The 20,946-nt window shown below is 40.7% G+C and overlaps 1 protein-coding gene across 4 annotated transcripts in view; it reads right to left on the reverse strand.

Annotated features, from left to right (window-relative positions):
• Window positions 1-20,946, reverse strand: part of wdr41 (WD repeat domain 41) — a 37,771-nt gene that overhangs the window by 9,745 nt on the left and 7,080 nt on the right. Inside the window, exons 2-9 of one of the 4 annotated variants that reach the window (XM_055631520.1) lie at window positions 14,569-14,625; window positions 14,042-14,079; window positions 10,614-10,662; window positions 8,769-8,900; window positions 7,002-7,064; window positions 2,644-2,755; window positions 1,204-1,266; window positions 861-968 (exon numbers count right to left, since the gene is read on the reverse strand). In XM_055631520.1, the coding sequence (XP_055487495.1) occupies window positions 861-968; window positions 1,204-1,266; window positions 2,644-2,755; window positions 7,002-7,064; window positions 8,769-8,900; window positions 10,614-10,662; window positions 14,042-14,079; window positions 14,569-14,616 (613 nt within the window). In that variant the 5' untranslated portion in view covers window positions 14,617-14,625. Of the gene's footprint in view, window positions 1-860; window positions 969-1,203; window positions 1,267-2,643; window positions 2,756-7,001; window positions 7,065-8,768; window positions 8,901-10,613; window positions 10,663-13,985; window positions 14,102-14,568; window positions 14,626-20,946 lie in introns of all 4 variants that reach the window. The other 3 variants (XM_055631526.1, XM_055631534.1, XM_055631514.1) reach the window with 3 other exon arrangements.

Raw genomic sequence — 20,946 nt, forward strand, 5'->3', positions numbered from 1 at the left:
AAAAGTCACCTGAGCATCTTTGATCTTGCAGAGGCCAATCTTGGAGGGAAAGTATGTATGTCAGAAATTTAGATTTAAAAGGTATGTATTTACAATAAGCGACTGAATAAGGAAAATTAGCCTTTATAAAAAGCTTCAATTATTGTGGATATTTGCTTGGCATTGGAGGTATCACCACAATTTAAAATGGATTCAGGTGGCCCTATGTGGGGTTAGAGGGAGCATCCTTAAAATGCAGAAGACAGCACTTCAGACAATTTAGCAATCACTTAATACAGCACTATCAAGTCAGCAAAGTCTCCACATTCTTTGTTATAATAGGACTCTTCTGGGTATTATTGAGAAAGCAGGGTTGCCCTGTGTATCCTGAAATCGGTTTGTCTCATAAGTACTTCTACCAGGACACACATCAGCCTCTGACATTCTAGAGAAAACAATTCAAATTTATTTAACCTCTCCTCATAACTAATATACTCCAATCCAGGCAACATCCCAAATGAATTTCTTCACCATCACCTCCAAACCCTACACATCTTTCTTATAGTGTGAAAACTAGAACTGTACACAATACTCCAAATGTGGCCTCACCAAAATCTTATTCAACTGCAACTCATCAACTTTCATACTCAAAGGCCCGACTGGTGAAGCAAGTATGTTGTATATTTTCAGTACTGCCCTATCCACTTGTGTTGCCACTTTCAGGAAACTATGGATTTGCAACCTAAGATCCCTCTATACACCAAGGTCTTGAGGCTCTGGGTTACATCCGGTATCCCAAATGGAGCATTGTTTGGTAGCTGAGAAAATAATCAGTGAAATCAGTCGTGATAACTCCAAATAAAATAATAAAATAAATTTACCATTTATAGAGATTAGTGCTCTAATATCATCTTCATGGTTTGATAGTCTTCGCATCTCAGTAATTTCCCAAGTGTGAGATTCTGATGATGTTACCAGTTTGAAGATAACTTAAAGAACATAGCAAAGTACAGTATTACATTAAGTAATTGAAGTAAGATTTTTGTTAATGCAGAGTAAAATCTAGTTTACACATGTATGCAGAACAAATTTTGAAATTGCTTTGATATCTTATCAATTAGTATGTCATAGAAACGTGGTTAACAGGCTGTTTTCATTGTTAATTCTTCCATTATTTGATGATTAAAATGAATGTGCTTATATAATTTCAGTAAAAAGTCATACTTAGCTCCTTCCTGATTACTGCAGCAATGTTGTTTTTTGGTAGTTCAATCATTAAACTCACATCTGTTTAAAATAAAACAGGATTTAGTCAACTTTAAACTTGTCAGGTGACAAATATAATACCGTTAACTTCATATGCACAAATCCCAACATGGCAAGAAGCAATATTCCTAGTATTCAGAAATAAATCAGAGCAGGTAGAAAAGTTAAGCTTGATAGATCATCTAGATTGGAATAGCAAACACAAAATTACATAATAAATGAGAGAACGATAGTACAAACATTAGAAGTAATAAAGTCTAATGGAGAAATGAAAGGCTAACTGCAAAGAAATAAAAGAACAGTGGCCAACAATTTTAATAAATTCAAAAAATGTCTTCACAACCAAAAACAAATTCAAATATGGGTCCAAATGTTAAGAGGAGATCTTTGTGATTGAGGCAGTGCTGCATAGGTTCACGAGATTGATCCCTGGGATGGCGGGACTGTCATATGAGGAAAGATTGAAAAGACTAGGCTTGTATTCACTGGAGTTTAGAAGGATATCAAATTATAAAAGGACTGGACAAGCTAGATGCAGGAAAAATGTTCCCAATGTTGGGCTAGTCCAGAACCAAGGTCCACAGACTTAGAATAAAGGGGAAGCCATTTAAGACTGAGGTGAGAAAAAACCTTTTCACCTAGAGTTGTGAATTTGTGGAATTCCCTGCCACATAGGGCAGTGGAGGCCAAATCACTGGATAGATTTAAGAGAGAGTTAGATAGAGCTCTAGGTGCTAGGGGAATCAAGGGATATGGGGAGAAGGCAGGCACGGGTTATTGATTGGGGACGATCTGCCATGATCACAATGAATGGCGGTGCTGGCTCGAAGGGCCGAATGGCCTCCTCCTGCCGAATATGGAAATGAAAGGGAGCCAAGTCTGGTTGAAGTGTTGATCATGCAGTGCTTAATCACATATTTCTGCATATCTTTTTGAATGTAACATGGCATTTGAAATCTCTGCAGTTGAATATTCTTGCTAATTTTAGGCCAGCAGCTGTGATGAAATTGTTCAAGAAGCCCAGTCCATCACAGGTCCTGACCTCTCCATCATCGAAGAGTCACTGCTTCAAAAAGGCAGCCAGCATTAGAGATCCACACCACCTTGGCCACGCTCTCATTTCACTCGCCATCGCAAAGGTGATAAAAGAGCATGAAAAATTTAACGTCCAGGTTCAGGAGCAGCTTCTTCCCTACAACCAACAGGCTATATTTCCCTTTTCTCTCTTTCCCTTTTCCTTGTGGGGCCCTTATTCCATGTGAAGATGACATATCTGAACTGGAAACAATTGAACTGGGAACTTCTAAAATAATCTGATCAGGAAAAGAACATAATTGTAATTTAAAAATTGGAACAAATGGAATGTCGTACAAAGTGCGGAATCTTGAAGCATAATACCTGCATCTTTAAAACAAGTTGTTTTGCAGAGCAATTCTGCACGATTATTCCAAACGCATATTTTGTCTGCTCCAGACAGCCATACATCAAGCCTTTCAATAACCTTCAGGCACTGACAAAAAACGGAAAGTTCGCAAGTACAATTAATTCATTGGCACATTGTGTATGGATCAACAGAATGTTAATCTTTTGTACAAATTCCCAGTCAAAAATATTGATATATACAAGTATTGTGGGGTACAGCAGTGTGCACATTTGTGCACAAATGTACAATGTACACAAGTAAATTCTCAACATGGAATGAACACGGTACTTGTTCAAAGAATATCTTTTTGAATCTTAATAATTTAAAATGAATGCATGGATGGATTAATATACAGATTAGAGTCATAGTGTGAAAGTATGGAAACAGGCCCTTCAGCCCAACTTTCCCACACCGGCCAACATGTCCCAACTCCACTAGGCTCACTGCCTGCGTTTTGTCTCTCCAAAACCTGTCCTACCCATGTATCTGTCCAACTGTTTCCTAAATATTGGGATAGTACCTGCCTCAACTACCTCCCCTGGCAGCTTGTTCGATACACCCACCACCCTTTGTGTGAGAAAGTCACCCCTCAGATTCCTATTAAATCTTTACCCCCAACTTAAACCTCCGTCTCTGGTCCTCAATTCACCTACTCTGGGCAAGAGCAGAATCTCTTCCCCAGAGTAGGTGAATCGAGGGCAAAAGCCATAGGTTTAAGGTGAAGGGGAAAAGATTTAATAAGAATGTGCATCTACCCGATCTATTCGTCATGATTTTATACACTTCTATAAGACCACCTGTCATCCTGCGCTCCAAGGAATAGAGGAATAGCCTACTCAACCTCTCCCTATAGCTCAGACCCTCTAGTCCTGGCAATGTCCTCATAAATATTTTCTGTACCCTTTCCAGCTTGACAACATCTTTCCTATAACGTGGTGCCTAGAACTGAATACATTATTCTAAATGCATCACCAACATTTTGTACAACCGCAACTTGACCTCCCAACTTCCATACTCAATACTCTGACTGATGAAGGCCATTGTACCAAAAGCCTTTTTGACCACCCTATCTACTTGTGACTACGCCTTCAAGGGACCACGCACCTGTACTCCTAGATCCCTCTGCTCTACACACTACCCAGAACCCTACCATTCACTGTGTAGGTATTGCCCATGTTAGACTTGCAACATCTCACATTTCTCTGTATTAAATTCCATCAACCATTCCTCAGCCCACTTGGCCCTGCTGCAATTTTTCACAACCATCTGCAAAACCACATAGTTTTGTATTATCTCCAAACTTGGTAATCTTGCCATGTATGTTCTCATCCAAATCAAAATTATCAAAACATTACAACTTTTTCACTATATATCTAGCTACACATTGTTGAAACTTTCATATTTTTCTTGACTAAATATTGACTTAAATCATCTTACAGGAGCACATTGAACAGTAACAATAGCCCATCTGTAATAATTTCCACTTTTAGCTTTACCACCAGGAAAAATTCTCATACAATTGAAATGTTTGTTGAAAAAAAAGGATCATCGTGTGATTTACACATACGAAACATAGAAAATAGGTGCAGGAAGAGGCCATTCAAAAAATGAATAAACCACTGGAAGATCTCAGCAGATCAAGCAATATCTGTGGAAGCTGGTGCAGGGTTTCGACCAGAAACGATGACCAAGCCTTTGCCTCTCCCTCTATGGCATTCGGCCCTTCGAGCCTGCACCGCCATTCAATATGATCATGGCTGATCATCCAACTCAGTATCCTGTACCTGCCTTCTCTCCATACCCCCTGATCCCTTTAGCCACAAGGGCCACATCTAACTCCCTCTTAAATATAGCCAATGAACTGGCCTCAACTACCTTCTGCGGGAGAGAATTCCAGAGATTCACCACTCTCTGTGTGAAAAAAGTTTTCCTCATCTCGGTCCTAAAAGATTTCCCCTTTATCCTTAAACTGTGACCCCTTGTTCTGGACTTCCCCAACATCGGGAACAATTTTCCTGCATCTAGTAGCAATGTTACAAAATTTTGAGATTTAAAAAATCAAGTCTGCAATTTATCCCATCAGATAAAGCATAACAATAAGTTTAATTTGACACCTAATTCACTTTCATATCTCAAGTAATAAATAAGTTATGGCCATTTTCATACTCGGAAATTAGCATTTTGTACTATTGATTTCTATAAGATCCCCCGTGGACAGTCAATCTTCTAAATTCTAGCGAGTTGAAATTCCAGTTAAAGGCTATGACCTAATCTAACTGGATGAGTCCTAGACTTTTACCCACTTGTGGCTAAACATCCTCTCCACATCCAAACTCTATCCAAGCCTTTCACTATTCTGTAAATGTTTCAATGCCCAGGTCCCCCACAAATAAAACATTCTTCTAAACATCCATTTATAGCGAGTACAGGCCCAGTGCTGTAAATTAAAGTCAATTTACTCGGCTTTCTTGGGTTCATTCTTGTAAACCTCACATCTGGACCCTCAAATCCAGAAAAATCACACGTCCGGAAGTGGCGGCGCTACCGCTATAGAAAACAGCAGGGGCTATATATGCCCATGCAAAAATAAGTCCATACCTTTAATTTTTTGCTTTATAAAACCCTTGTGTTGTTTGCGAGTTTTTTTTACTCTAACTATTTTACAAGGCCATAAAAACTAATAATACCTTTTGCGACGGGGTCTTTCACGATTTTTGGTTTTTTGCAACAGCCTTCGCGTTTTAAACCCGCCCCCTCTAAACAGCGCCAAAATCACACACAAGGGGGGGCAGATGGGGGGGGGGTTTTGAAACAGGGCTACATCTAGCCTGTCCCCCTTAAGAATTTTGTACGTTTCTATAAGATCCCCCCTCAATCTTCTAAATTCTAGCGAGTTCTTCCTTAAAGGCTATGACCTCTAGTCCTAGACTTTCCCACTTGTGGAAACATCCTCTCCACATCCTCTCTATCCAAGCCTTTCACTATTCTGCGCAATGAGGCCCCCCCTCATTCTTCTAATGGCGGAGCTGGCGAGTGCTCGAGACTCCATCGGCAGAGCCATTCAGGATCATTTGCCCCTGGGCCCTCTCTCAGCACATCCGTAAGTGGCGGTCTGGCTGGCAGGGCTGCTCGCCTGCAGCGCTTTTAGGTTGTGTTTATGTGTGGGGGGGGGGGGGGGGGGGTGACAGCTCCCTTCGGGGAGGGCGATTTTTTTTTTTGTCGTATCCCCCTTCTCTGCCTCCGTCTGCGCTGAGGCCTAATGGCGGAGCTGGCGACCTCGAGACTCCGGAGGCAGAGCCAGACAGGACTTGCCCTGGGCTCACTTCCGTAAGGGCGGTCTGGCTCAGGGCTGGAACGGCGCTCCCGTGAGGGGCTGTGACGCTCCCGTGAGGGCGACCTGGCGCGGGGCAGAGACTCTCCCGTGAAGGACTGTGGCGCTCCGTCGGGCGGCCCAGCCCGAGGGTGGAACGGCACTCCCGTCGGGGCGGCCCAGCTCGAGGGAGGAACCGCACTCACGTGAGGGCGATCCGGCTCGGGGCTGGAACGGTGCTCCGGTGGCTGGGACGGTGTTCTGGCGGCGGTGACCTGAGTCCGGGGTTCAGCCGCGGGCCAGCGGCTGCGTCCGCTGGACTGGAAGGCGGCAGCTTCGACCACCCCGGGCCGCGGTGTTTGAGCCGGCCCGCTTGCGGGGTTCGTTGAGCCGCGGGACTGTTTGTACCATCGCCCGGTGGAGTATCGCCTCAGCGCAGAGGGAGAAGAGGAGGGAAGAGACTGCAGCCCTAAGATATTTGCCTCCACCACAGTGAGGAGGTGCTTGGAGGACTCACTGTGGTGGATGTTAATTTGTGTTTATTGTTGTTTATTATTGTATTATTGTATGTATGACTGCTGGCACGAAATTTCATTCAGACCGTAAGGTCTGAATGACAATAAAGGAAATTCTGATTCTAATCCTTCCTCAAATATGGTGCCCATAATGGCTCACAATATTCCAAATGCCGCCTGACCAGCACCTTATAGAGCCTCAGCATTACTGTTTGCATTTTTGCTTCATTTCCCAGCATCTGCAGTCACTTGTGTCGCTGCTCAACTGTGTTATGTAGTGAAGTATGGTTTAATTCTCTGCGTTTTTAGGTGAAATATGGTGAAATTCTGATGATAAGATTTGCTGAATTAAAAAACAAATAAAAAGCTGGGTCTGGAATTTAAAGAATTACCAATTTTACTCAAAAATTTCATTTCAGAAAAAAATGTTAACTATTAGCAATCAACCAAAGGTAATTGGTGGAGCTTTACATCCATCAACATTAATCCAATGAAAGCTTTCCCTTACCTTAACAGAGGACTGAAAGTCTGCCAACAAATGGATTTGGCTGCCCGTGTCTAAATCCCAGATCTGGCTATATCAATAAAGGATAATCCATTTGGAATTAAAGTTCATCACCAAATTATTTGCCTTTGCCAAACAAATAGTAAATATCACATTCTTATCCTAGGGGCCCATGGATCAGATTTATTTCACCGCAAGCTACAACAGCATACTTGCAGAGTGAAACCCCAAAGAAATCTACGTCAGTGTGATCTGTCGGCACCAATGACATTGGTTTATACAAAGCTTTCCAGCACCAGAACAAAACATATAGGCATGGTTTTCATCCAATCCAGATAATAATATTTTGGATTAGCTAAAAACAAAACTACTGGAGTAACTCTGCAGGTCAGGCAGCATCTGTGGAGGGAATGGGTAGGCGACGTTTCAGCTCCGGAACTGTCATGACTAATTTGTTACAAATTCAATGTTTATAGCAAATTATTGAAGAATGCCAACAGTTTCAATGGAAGAATATTTTTTTAGATTATCTTTTCATAAACAAGCAGTACACACTACACATTTCCTCTTTTGTTAGTAGTCAGAAATGCTGGAGAAACTCAGTGGGTGAGGCAGCATCTATGCAGCGAAGGAAATAGGCAACGTTTCGGGTCGAAACCCTTCTTGCGAAATCTCCTCTTTTGTTAAGTGTGTTGCTCACACTTAATAGTGCAGAGTTACAAAAGCAGAAAGGGAATTAGCTTAAATTTGCATAGGACAATACAGAAACAAACTGCTTGGATCATCTGGTACACACTTATGCTTCCTAATATGTGCCTATATCATATGCAGGCTTTACATTTGCTTTTATTTTCTCTATTTTCTTCAAGGAGCTGTATAATTAACTTCTGGTACCTGCTCCTCCAACTGTCCATGTCTCTCTCCTTCTGGTTTACCCAAGTGCTCTCATTCACCTTCTTTCCAACCCTCCTTCCTTCCCCCACAGTCCCTATCACCTAGTTTCTTTCCCCACCCCAATCTACACATCATGCACCCGTTCCTCCCACTCGGCCCCCTGACCCCTCCCTCCACAGTTCCCATCTGACCACCATCCTTTCCATATGTAATTCAATCCTTTCTTCTCAAATTCCATCATCGGCAATCCTTTGATGTCTCCACTTATCCCCTCCTAGCCTCTCTCACGATTTCCACCCATTACTCCCCCATTGAACTCCAGCTGCCAATCAACCCCTCATCACCTGCATCCACCTATCACTTTCTAACTGTTGCCCCACCCCTCCCCACATCCTTATGCAGGTCATCTCCTCACTAATTCTTCAGTCCAGATGAACAGTCTCAACTTGAATTGTCGACTGCCCATTTGCCTCCAAGGGTGCTGTCTGGCCCGCTGGGTTCCTCCAGCAGTTAGTTTTTTTTAATCCAATCTTCTTACTACTTAAGCTATGTCTTCAGTTCGACTTCTTTCATCTCCTTCTCCTATAAACAAAATCTAACCTCCTCTCCCTCCGCTAAGACTATCCTGCTCTTGATAAACATCTGTAATATTATCATGGAACCCAAATTGAACATCAAACAATTTTATTGAAAAAATAGGTCTTAACAAATTAATGAAATATTACAATCTGGGTATGGCTCAGAGAATGAAAATCTCCTCTGCCAAGCTAGATGAACAATCAAGTCAAGTCAACTTGACTTGACTTGATTGTTCATCTAGCTTGGCAGAGGAGATTTTCACAATCATGTATTTTCCAGACCACGTTGAAAGGATACCATAACTGTCCTATCAGAAGCAGCAGTAAGAAGATGACAACTTTCTGACTGTGAATGATACGTCAATGGAATAAGAGCAATTCCTGTGATGGGTCTAGAATGGCCACGCAGCTCATGAAGTCTCTCTCCAGTCTGCAAGCACAAGATATAATCTTGGTTTATAAAATCAATTTGTGAAACCTCACTATCATTTACACAACTTTAACAATATCTCAACAATTTTAAACTGTTTAAAAAAGTTTTTTTTAAGTAATTGCTAGAAGGAGTTTATCCCGCCTGCTAAAATGAATGTCAAATGCTTAATTTTTCCCATTCACCTAAAAATTTTGATACCGGGTTTCCGAATAACTTTTGTGTTTTCCCAATAATCCAATAGCCTTTTTTTGGGGTGGGTGAACGTTTACATTCATAAATTAAGGTGAGATTTTGCCTTAAGATGTCTAAATTGCTATTTTCAAAAATTTACCTACAGGAATTTGAACAAGTATGATGTGTCTCATAATCGTATAAATATAGAGTTACATTGTAATGTTTTTTATAATCACATATTTCTCAAACTTAATGTACAAAAGGGTAATTATTTTTTGTCCTAATTTGACTTGTGGACCAAGTATTTGCCCCTGGTAACAAATACTTATTTAATAATGGTTGAAATCTTTCTAAAATTGTATATCTTTGGTACTTATGCCTAATGGCCATATTCCAAGCCCTTACTGCTGGTTAATTCACTTTTAAAGAAAAATAAATCAAAATTGACAAGATGTTAAATATAAGCAACATCTATATTTTAGAAAAAAATAAAATTTTCTAAGAAAAGTTGCTTCTCAGCCATTCCAAACTTAAGTAAGAAAACAGAATGGCAGAGAACTGCTAGCAGAATTAATCAATTAAGTGATCACAAAGCCCTTAATGTAAAGATTTAGATTAATGTAATTTACCCCAATTGCAGACACTAATTATTTTTTTTAAACAAAATATACAATAAAATAATTAAAATGTATAGCAGTCAGTTCACAACAGAAATATAAATAAGACAAAAACAAATCATTTTTTAAAAGATGCTAACATTGATTTGAAACATATCTGACCACATAGCTTAACCAAATGGCAAGTAATGAGTAAAACACACCACCTTCTGGATGCCTGTTGTATTGTGAGCTGCATGCCCCAATGTTTGCCATTAGGAATTATTCTAATACATTTCTACATCAACAACCAAGGCGTATGTAGAAATTTAACTAAGATCATAGTTTTAAATTTTCTTAAACTTGGAAGTATTTAACTTTAAGAGATGCGTAGAAAAGAACTGCAGATGCAGGTTTAAATCGAACGTAGACAAAATGCTGGAGTAACTCAGTGGGCCAGGCAGCATCTCTGGAGAGAAGAAATGGGTGACGCTTCGGGTCAAGACCCTTCTTCAGACTGACATAACAGATAATGGAGTTAAAACATTTTCTACACCCATTTTCTCACCTATTCTCTCTTGCAAATGTCATCTTACCACAGCACTGCCGCTTAGGTCTGTGATATATTGTTCCAATGACCATTATACACGTTAATGTTATCAAACTGCATCAAAAATCATTAAATTACACGTGGCAATAAACAAAATTCACACCATTAATATCTGCATATTTCACAGCTCACTGTACACCAATTTTAGGGACATATCTAATTTTCCTGGGATTTGATTTTTTTTTAATAGAAATGTTGGCTGTAACTGATAACCCCAACAAAAAAAAACTAAAATCACCAGGCCTTATTTTGTAGCTACCCGTTAAGTAAATGTTACTGCAAAATCTAAACAATATCTTGCATAACAAGATTAGTTCAGTAAATACTTACCTGAACATTCCATAAAAGCACAACTCCATCATCCCCTGCTGAGGCAAATCTGCATAAATAAAAAATAACAACATTTATTCACCTTCAATTTAATGGAAACATTTGAATAAGATAATAGAAAAATGATTACCTCTGCTAACATTACCATTCCTTCAGACTACTTTTCCGACATAGCATTTTTTATGAATAAACTTTAGGCCAAGGCAATTCACCAGGCCAAGCATCTGGGTACAGATAGGAAATGTTAAACTGGGTCCAGGATTTAGGGAAGGAAACAACATGTATTTCCCTTCCTTTTCTGGGAGATAAAAATTAAGAGTTCAGACTCAAAGAAGACACATATTTAAAGGAGAACCTTACCAGCATCAAGAACAGATTATACACATAACTGACATGAAACAGATGGATAATCTGAAGATGATAAATTGCTGGAGGAACTCAGGAGGTAAAGCAGTATCTGTGGAGGTAGAGGGATGGCCAATGTTTCGGGTCATTATGTTGCAACAGGAGTGAAAGTGTAAAAGGGTGGTAGTCACTATAAAGTAGGAGAGAGGGGGCAAGGCCAGGGCTGGCAACTGATTGAACTGGGAGAGGTGGGGGTTGATTGCCAGAGAAATGGGGGGAGTGGATGGGGTGGAGTTGGAGACAGCAACGGGTGGTTGATAGGTAGAGATAAATAACGAAGAGAGAAAAAGAGGGAGCAGATGGAGCCAGGTGGGGAGAAGGAAGGTGGAGGTAGATAGGTGCAGACAAACATGGCTGCAGATACTGAATTTTGATAAGTGAGAAAGATAATACATAGAACCAGATAAGTGATAAATGATGGGCAGATATAATAAGTTGGGCAGGTGTAGAAGACCTAGATTGTGAAGTGTGCAAGTAAATAGGCCAGGTAGGAGAGGGTAACGAGACTGGGTGAATCAGAAGGGAAGAGAAAGGAGCACATGTGATGCAGGTTATAAAAACAAATTGGAAAACTCAACCTTCATGCCACTGGCTTGCAGAAAACCCAGTCAGAATATGAAGGAGTGGTTTCTCTAGCTTGTGTTTGGCCTCATTCTGGCAGTAGAAAAGACTGAGAACAGGTCAGTGGGGAATGGAATGGAGGTTTGAAGTGGCATGCAACCAGGACCTCAAGGTGGCCATAGTAAACAGAGCACAGGTGTTATACAAAACAGCCCGTCACTCGGTCTCTGCTTCATCTCACCAATGTATAGGAAGCCACATGAGAGTGCCAAATGCAGTTGGAGGTCAGAAGAGAAGCATGTGAATATTTGCTTGGCCTGCGTGGGCTGTTTAGGTTCATGGATGGCGGTACAGGGGATAGTGCCAGGAGACACAGAGTGGTGGGTGGTAGTGATGTGAACCAGGAAGTCACACAGAGAGTAGCCCTTGCGGAAAGCAATAAAGGGTTGTGACCGAGAGGGAGGGGCACGGAGATGTGACTGGTGGTGGGATCCCATTGCTGCTGAAGGATAGTGCAGAGGTGACCATTTTGCTGCACATCTGCGCTCTGGCCATATTGACCATTGTGCTCCCGGTGGCAGGCCATTTCAACTCCTTTTCTCATTCCCACAGCAACCTGTCACCTATCCGCTCCTGCTTGACCTGATGAGTTACTCTAGTACTTTACGTTTTACTCAAGATTCCAACATCTGCAGTTCCATGTGTCTCTCTTCTGTCCTCAGCCTTTGTCAGTGCCAAGGAGTGAAGGTTGAGGATTTCAAAACAGAGGAAAAGCACTTCGTACTTGGCCTGAATAGTTTACAACCCAAATGGTATGACACTTCATTTTCCAGTTTCAGCTAACCCGAACCCTCCATGTTCCTTTTCCTCTCCTGATTCAGCTAAGTTCTCACTTTTGCAACCACTTCCCTAGTCCCTGTTCACCCAGTTTTGTTACCCTCCATCATCTGCCTATCACCCACAAAGGAGTACATTTTACCTACTGGGTCTCCTATTTCCTCTCCCAACTGATGTCGCCTAGCCCACTGAGTTCTACCAGCAGTTTGCATTTTGTTCCAGATTACACATCTTGCACTCTCTTGCCTCTCCAACAAACAGCAGAGAATCACTTGAAACACTTAACTGTCGAGCTTTTCCAGTTTTTCTCAACCAAGTGAAAGATAAATCTTCCAAATGGTCATTCCACTTTATATTGTGAAATACACCGAAATGTTGGCCACACATTGAGTAAACATTTTCCTTTTTAGTATAAAACACATGAGCATAACTCATTTTTTAATGTTTTTAGAACGAAATATTAAAGCAAATCATGTGAAACTTGATTAAAATTGCCAGATTACCCAAAATATGTTCAGAATTAAATTCTTTCATGATTTTATCCATAATTCACATCATCCTAAATATTTCTGGCACATACAGGCTCGTTGAATTATCAGTGCGTTTACTGGTGCTTCCACAGAATTATTTTCTGAACGTGTTAATGGATTTCCAAAGACGGAAGACTAAGAAACATATTACCAAAGCTTGCCCATCAGCTCAAGCTTAGTTTGCTCGCACTGGCCTTTCACCTTCATTACTTCTGACTTCATATCAGAAAGCAAATACAGGAAGAAGAAAACAGCAACTTGTTATGAAGGCTGAGACCAGATCAATTTAACTTTCCCAAAAGCAATCTGAGAAAATGGTCCGCCTGCTGATTGTGACTAGACCTAAAAGGGCAACAGAATCCACCTGTACAGTACGGTATAAATGAAGGGATCACAGAGGAACTCAAAGCATGAAACCCAGCTCGCCACAAGTTATAGTGAAGGACAGTCCCTGAAATTTACTTTCATGATATAAGTCTAATATTTCTAACAACATTTTATTTCAACTAATCTAACTTTTGGTCATGATAGTTTATGAAATTTCAAGAGCACATTAAGGTTACTCTTTTTTTTATCGGACTATTTTTGATCGGACTTTACTGGCTTTTTCTTGCACTGAACGTTTTTCCCTTATCATGTATCTGTGCACTGTGAATTGTTTGATTGTAATCATGTATTGTCTTTTAGCTGGTAGACACAAAATGCTTGAGTAAACCAGCGGGACAGGCATCATCTCTGGAGAGAAGGAATGGGTGACCTCTTTTCCCTGACTGGTTAGCACGCTTTTCACTGAACATGACAATAAATTAAAGAAATGCACCCATGTCAAATATGAAATAGCTGCAATGCCTTACATGCATTCACATATACATTACAAATCTTAACAGGTAGCAGTTACATACTTTCCCTATGATGATATTGATCCATATGTAAATTAGAAATACTAAGATTTTTCAAAGCCAATTGGAAAGATTCCAAAACTGCATTGTTTGGAAATTTCTTAACATGTACAAAAGAAACAAAGGTAATTAAATCTAACCTGGTATCATCAATCCAGACCATGAAGCGAACAATATCATTGTGACCTTTTAGTACCTGGAGCTCCGTGTAGGGATTCTGTGGTTGGTCATCTCCTAAGCATAGAATCAGTGACTTCTAAAACATTTAAAAGATAAGAATGTTTGAAAGAAAATGCTGAAATTGTAGGGCATTGTAACATTAGAATAATACATTATCAGTCTGCAGCGATATTTTGAAAAATACACAACCACAGCATAAATAGAAGATACCCAATCTTGCCAATGAAATATGTAAGCCAGAACCAAATATTAGGGAATATTCTGTTCTATATTCAAAGGGTAGAGTCAAAGAAGTCAATAAAATAAAAACCAAGATCATGGAATGATTATGCTGCCCTGACCAGTCACTTGCAATTATTTCAGGAACAGTTTTAATCAATGTAAAATGGCAGAAAATACCTTAAGGTTGAATATATTGTCCCTGTTTACGTAAAAACATGGTCAGATAAGGAATTGTAAAAATATTTTGGTTTGTAAGATATTTCTACCAATGGTCGCCTTCACGAATTTAAATTAATAATAAAGACAATGAGGAAACCTCACCTCCACTGGTTCTTGCACATCCCTTCCTCCCAGCAACCACCGCAACATATTTCAACACTGCAAGTAAAAGGGCTTTTGTTAAATAAAACCAGTTAAGGATCAACCCTCCATAGTTTCAATTAATCTCAGGCAAATTAAGAATTTCATTTGTCTGAAGAAGGGTTTCGGCCCGAAACGTCGCCTATTTCCTTCGCTCCATAGATGCTGCTGCACCCGCTGAATTTCTCCAGCTTTTTTGTGTACCTTCGATTCTCCAGCATCTGCAGTTCCTTCTTAAACACTAAGAATTTCATTGGACTGTTTTCAGTATTTATGACAATTAAACACTCACGATTCTCATGTTCAATATTCTGGTAATAGGAGAGGGATCTTAATTCAGTCATATAACCATATAACAATTACAGCACAGAAAACAGGCCATCTCGGCCCTTCAAGTCCATGCCAAACATTTATTTTTCCCTGGTCCCATCTACCTGCACTCAGACCATAACCCTCCATTCCTTTCCCATCCATATGCCTATCCAATTTATTTGTAAATGATAAAATCAAACCTGCCTCCACCACTTCCACTGGAAGCTCATTCCACACAGCTACCACTCTCTGAGAAAAGATGTTCCCCCTCATGTTACCCCTAAACTTCTGTCCCTTAATTCTCAAGTCATGTCCTCTTGTTTGAACCTTCCCTACTCTCAATGGAAAAAGCTTATCCACGTCAACTCTGTCTATCCCTCTCATCATTTTAAAGACCTCTATCAAGTCCCCCATTAACTTTCTGCGCTCCAAAGAATAAAGACCTAACTTGTTCAACCTTTCTCCGTAACGTAGTTGCTGAAACCCAGGCAACATTCTAGTAAATCTCCTCTGTACTCTCTTTATTTTGTTGACATCCTTCCTATAATTAGGCGACCAAAATTGTACACCATACTCCAGAATTGGCCTCACCAATGCCTTGTACAATTTTAACATTACATCCCAACTTCTATACTCAATGCTCTGATTTATAAAGGCCAGCACACCAAAAGCTTCTTTACCACCCTATCTACATGAGATTCCGCCTTCAGGGAACTGTGCACAGTTATTCCTAGATCCCTCTGTTCAACTGCATTCCTCAACTCACTACCATTTACCATGTACGTACTATTTTGATTTGTCCTGCCAAGATGTAGCACCTCACACTTATCAGCATTAAACTCCATCTGCCATCTTTCAGCCCACTCTTCCAAATGGCCTAAATCTCTCTGTAGACTTTGAAAATCTACTTCATTATCCACAACACCACATATCTTAGTATCATCTGCATACTTACTAATCCAATTTACCACACCATCATCCAGATCATTGATGTACATGACAAACAACATTGGACCCAACACAGATTCCTGAGGCACCCCACTAGTCACACCGGACTCCAACCTGACAAACAGCCATCCACCATTACTCTCTAGCACCTCGCATTCAGCCACTGTTGAATCCATCTTGCTACTCCACCATTAATACCCAACACTTGAACCTTCTTAACCAACCTTCCATGAGGAACCTTCTCAAAGGCCTTACTGAAGTCCATATAGACAACATCCACTGCTTTACCCTTATCAATTTCCCGAGTAACCTCTTCAAAAAATTCAAGAAGATTAGTTAAACATGACCTTCCAGGCACAAATCCATGTTGACTGTTCCTAATCAGACCCTGTTTATCCAGATGCTTATATATATTATCTCCAATTATCCTTTCCAATAATTTGCCCACCACTGACGTCAAACGAACAGGTTTATAATTGCTAGGTTTACTCTTAGAACCCTTTTGAAACAATGGAACAACATGCACATTACGCCAATCCTCCGGCACTATTCCCGTTTCTAATGACATTTGAAATATTTCTGTCATAGCCCCTGCTATTTCTACACTAACTTCCCTTAATGTCCTAGGGAATATCCTGTCAGGACCTGGAGACTTATCCACTTTTATATTTTTCAAAAGTGTCAGTAGTTCCTCTTCTTTGAATCTCATAGTTTCCATAGCTACTCTACTTGTTTCCCTTACCTCACGTAATTCAATATCCTTCTCCTTGGTGAATACCGAAGAAAATAAATTGTTCAATATCTCCCCCTCTCATTACCTCTCCAAAGTCTGTAATCTTCAAATATCAGCAACTACTGTCCGACTGATCTTGTTTGTGAATCAATGGTGGCTTTGGAAAGGCCACCAGCATAATCAAGGATGAGTCTAACCCCGGTCACTCGCTCTTCTCCCCTCTCCCATCAGACAAGAAGTTCAGAAGTTTAAAACCTCATATCTCCAGATTCAAGGACAGCTGCTTCCCAGCGGTTATTAGGCAACGGAACAGTCCTATCCAACAAAGGGCGGTCCTGACCTGCCATCTACCTCATTGGAGAACTTCGAATTATCTTTAATCGGACCTTAACTTATACTAGACGTTATTCCCTTTATCCTGTATCTGTACACTGTGGATGACTTGATTGTAACCATGTATAGTATTTTTGCTGACTAGATAGCATTCAACAAAAGAAGCTTTTCACTGTACCTCAATACACGTGACAATAATAAACTGACTAAACTAAATATTCTGTGAATACATCAGACAAAAAGAACACAATTGCCATTTCAAACCAAAGCTGATTGCAGGAAGGATTGCGATAACAAAAATAAAGATTTGTTTGCAAGACATTTTTGCAGAAGCAATATGGAAATACTCATTCTTTGCAGTGACAACAAGCAACAAGGGCTCTCTCCTTTAACATATGCCCCAGAATTGATGCTAGATGCAGCATATCAAAGGAATCTGCAAACCACACAAAATTCCCCACATGAAATTCCATCTATTAATTTTAATCATGAGACAATTGAGGGCATCCCAGACTTCAAAATACTTGCTTTAAGAAAACGAGGCTCTATATACAAGGTACTTATGCTTGGGAATTAATGAAGACGTTTAGGTAAGGGGTGGGATGGGGAATGTTCAAAAATTGAAAAATCATCCATTTACAGCCTGATACTAATAGTACATTTCCAAATTCTTTTTTTAACATTTAAAATCCACAGGTATTAATGTGAATACCTCCTGCAGAAAATCAGGAATAAGGCTAACAGAAAGAGTTTGAATTTACATATCCACTTTTCTCAGCCATCTTCTCTGGATGGAAATGGGCAGATGACATTTCAGGATTCTTCCTCAGATGTCATCTGTCTATTTCCCTCCACAGATGCAGCCTGACAAGAGATTGCAGATGCCGAAATCTTGAGTAAAAAAAAAAAAATAGCTGAGTTCCTCTAGCAGTTTAATGTAGAAACATGGAACTCCAATATGTATTATCCATGTTTTTCATTTCCATCGAGACTATTGATACACAAAGTTATATCAGTTGCAGTTTAAAACAAAGCAGTAACTGACCTAATATTAATTGTTTGCAGAAGAGAATTCCAAATTGCTGTCATCCTCTATGTTAGAATCATAGTTAGACAGCACAGAAACAGGCTCTTTGGTGGTCTGGTACCAAACAAAGAGTAATTATGCTTTGATTACATGTTTAAGAAAGAACTGCAGATGCTGGAAAAATCGAAGATAGACAAAAACCTGGAGAAACTTAGCGGGTGTGGCAGAATCTATGGAATGAAGGAATGGGAATCATGCTTTGATTACAGTTAAATTCAGGTAACTAAAACATTTTAATCAATAAAAATTCAATGTGGTGGGCAGCTTAAGAAAATGTAATATTCCTTCTTCAACGTTATGAATATTTGGACAGAGGAACAGCTCTTTAAAATGGCCTTTTAATAACACAACACCTATTTTCATTTGTAGGAAAAGACTTAGATACTTATTTAATGTTTGCTCTCTCGGTGCTCTCGTACATTATCTAAAATACTGACTTCTATTTTCTGAAAGAATTCAGGTCCATTTCGCAATATAAGGCCTGAAAGTTTCAATTCCTATTGGTTATGGACCAGCAGCTGCAAATAAATTATCCAAGTTCCAGATATACACTGAAAACTGTAACAAGAGAGGCAAAACAACAAACCACCGTTTTATTTCTTATTGAAGCAGGCATCAAAAAAAGCACAAAAAGCATTAGAGCTGAACGGTAGGTCAGCAGACCAGATAAAACAGGCTTGCTGAAAAAGAATGTATTAAACCTCTCAGGACCTTTTGTGAAAAAGAACAGGAATTGCTATCTCCTGCATCATTACAACGGAACTGCTGAAAAGTAAAGCAGAAGTATACTACGTTTCTATTCACATACTTGTTATTGATAAATCCAAAAATATGCATTTAGGAAATGCAAGCCAAACGAAACGTTCAAAATTGAGTAGACCAAAGAGGATCGCAGGATTTGCCCAATGGTTCAGTGGGTTTATCAAGTGAGCAGCTGAAGCATAAGTACAGGGAAGATCTGTGCTGTAACCAATCATACAGTCAGAGTGATTCGTTCTGAAGGAGGCCATTCACCCCATCAAATTCACAACAGTCCCATTTCTCTGCTCTATCCCAACAAGTTTATTTTACTTCCGTCAATCCAATTTCCTGCAAAATCATTGTCTCTGCTGTCCACAAGGATGTTGAAAGCAAGTCCAGGACATTATCACTCTCAGTATAAAGAGCTCTTCCTCACACACAAAACATTAAACCGGTCATCCCTGGTCCTTCTGCCAACAAATAATGGGAAATTATTTTCTGTCCTCCTCATCTTGACACTTCACAAATAGATACCACTCAATCAAATTTTACCCCACATGACACCCCCCCCCCCCCCCACCCCCCCCCCAAGAAGAACCTTGGTTTTCCGCGAGCCTAGCCCAGCATTTGCACCCCTAACCTGTGGTCCAAAATTCAAGAACCTTGGTTTTCTCTTTATCACGAACCACTGTTGATAGCCCCTTTGATTATTATTTCTTAACCCTTGCCTACCCCAGCATTTGCATTTCATGTGGTAAAATACTTCTAACCAAGTCGAATTGGCCTACTCCTGCACCTATTGTCTATTGTCATAGCTATCAAGCTGAAACATTAATTCGGCTGCTCTTTCCTTCAATGCTCTCCGACCCAAATACAGGTGCACCACCTTTTATCCGAAAGCCTTGGGACCAGACACTTCTCGGATTTCGGAATTTTTCGGATTTCCGAATGGAAGATTTTTAGCGTAGATTAGGTAGGTAGTGGTTGGAGCTCCGACCCTGGAAACTCTACCCTTGGCTGCGCGGCGCTCCAAATCCAGCGCCGCCCGCGGCCGGACGCCCGCAGCCCCAGCTCCGCGATGTTGGGAGTCGGCGGCGTCGCAGCGCTGGGATACCAGCGGGGAGCGGGCAATGCCTTACCGGGTCGCCGTGCGGTAAGCTCTGGAGCGCTGTGGCCGACGACACACATCGCGGAGCTGGGGCTGCCCGCGTCAGGCCGCGGGCCGCGCTGGATTTATAGTGCCGCGCAGCAAGGGGTAGAGTTGCCGGGGTCGGAGCTACAACCGGCGCCGCCCGCGGCCGGACGCCCGCAGCCCCAGCTCCGCGATGTTGGGAGTCGGCGGCCACAGCGCTCCGGAGCTTACTGCACGGCGACCCGGTAAGGCATTTCCCGCTCCCCGCCTCTCCGACCAGGTAGGGGACTAAGAATTAAAGTTTCCCCCTTCACCCCACTCCCCCCTCACATAAAATCCCTCCAAACTAACTGACTAACATTTAAGCAATGATTTACAGATGTTTAAGTGTCTCCCCGGTCTCTGGGGAGGAGGCAGCCGCTACAGTAGTACAGACCTGGGTTGACCGTGGGTCGTTTCGGGTCAAGTTTGGCGCCAAACTCGAGCTTTGGTGTGCAGACGATATCCTGGGAAAAATGTCCGGTTTTCGGAGCTTTTCAGTTTCAGGAACTCCGGATAAAAGGTTGTGCACCTGTACTTCCATCATTCCTAATATTTCATTTTTATACTTGCACCAATTCTTTTAGGAACAATAAAATTCAATTACAATTGAACAGATCTCTTACGTAAAGAATATTGCTATTAATTTCAGATTACCTCTTAGTGGGGGTTTCACCTATTTTTTCTTGATGAAAAGGAATGAGCCAGATACTTTTTTTCTAAAAAAAGCAAGCAATTTACTCAAGAAAGTTCCTTTAAATACGTTAAGGAAACAAAAATAAAATAATGATCACGCTGCAATCCAGACCAATGCTGCAATCAATTTGCTCACAATAAGATCTCACAATGAAAAGTTGCAGCAGTTGAAGTGAATGGTAGTTTAACAAAAGCGATTGGAACAGAGGGATGTGTGTGAGATTAGAGAAGGTACAGACATGAATAGCTTACTTCCATGGAGTAACTATTCTGGGAGTTTGTGACGTTCTTGTAAGTGAAATTGTTGTGGATAAAACG

The sequence above is a fragment of the Leucoraja erinacea genome, chromosome 3 (assembly GCF_028641065.1).
Source record: "Leucoraja erinacea ecotype New England chromosome 3, Leri_hhj_1, whole genome shotgun sequence".
NCBI classification, from domain to species: Eukaryota; Metazoa; Chordata; class Chondrichthyes; order Rajiformes; family Rajidae; genus Leucoraja; species Leucoraja erinaceus.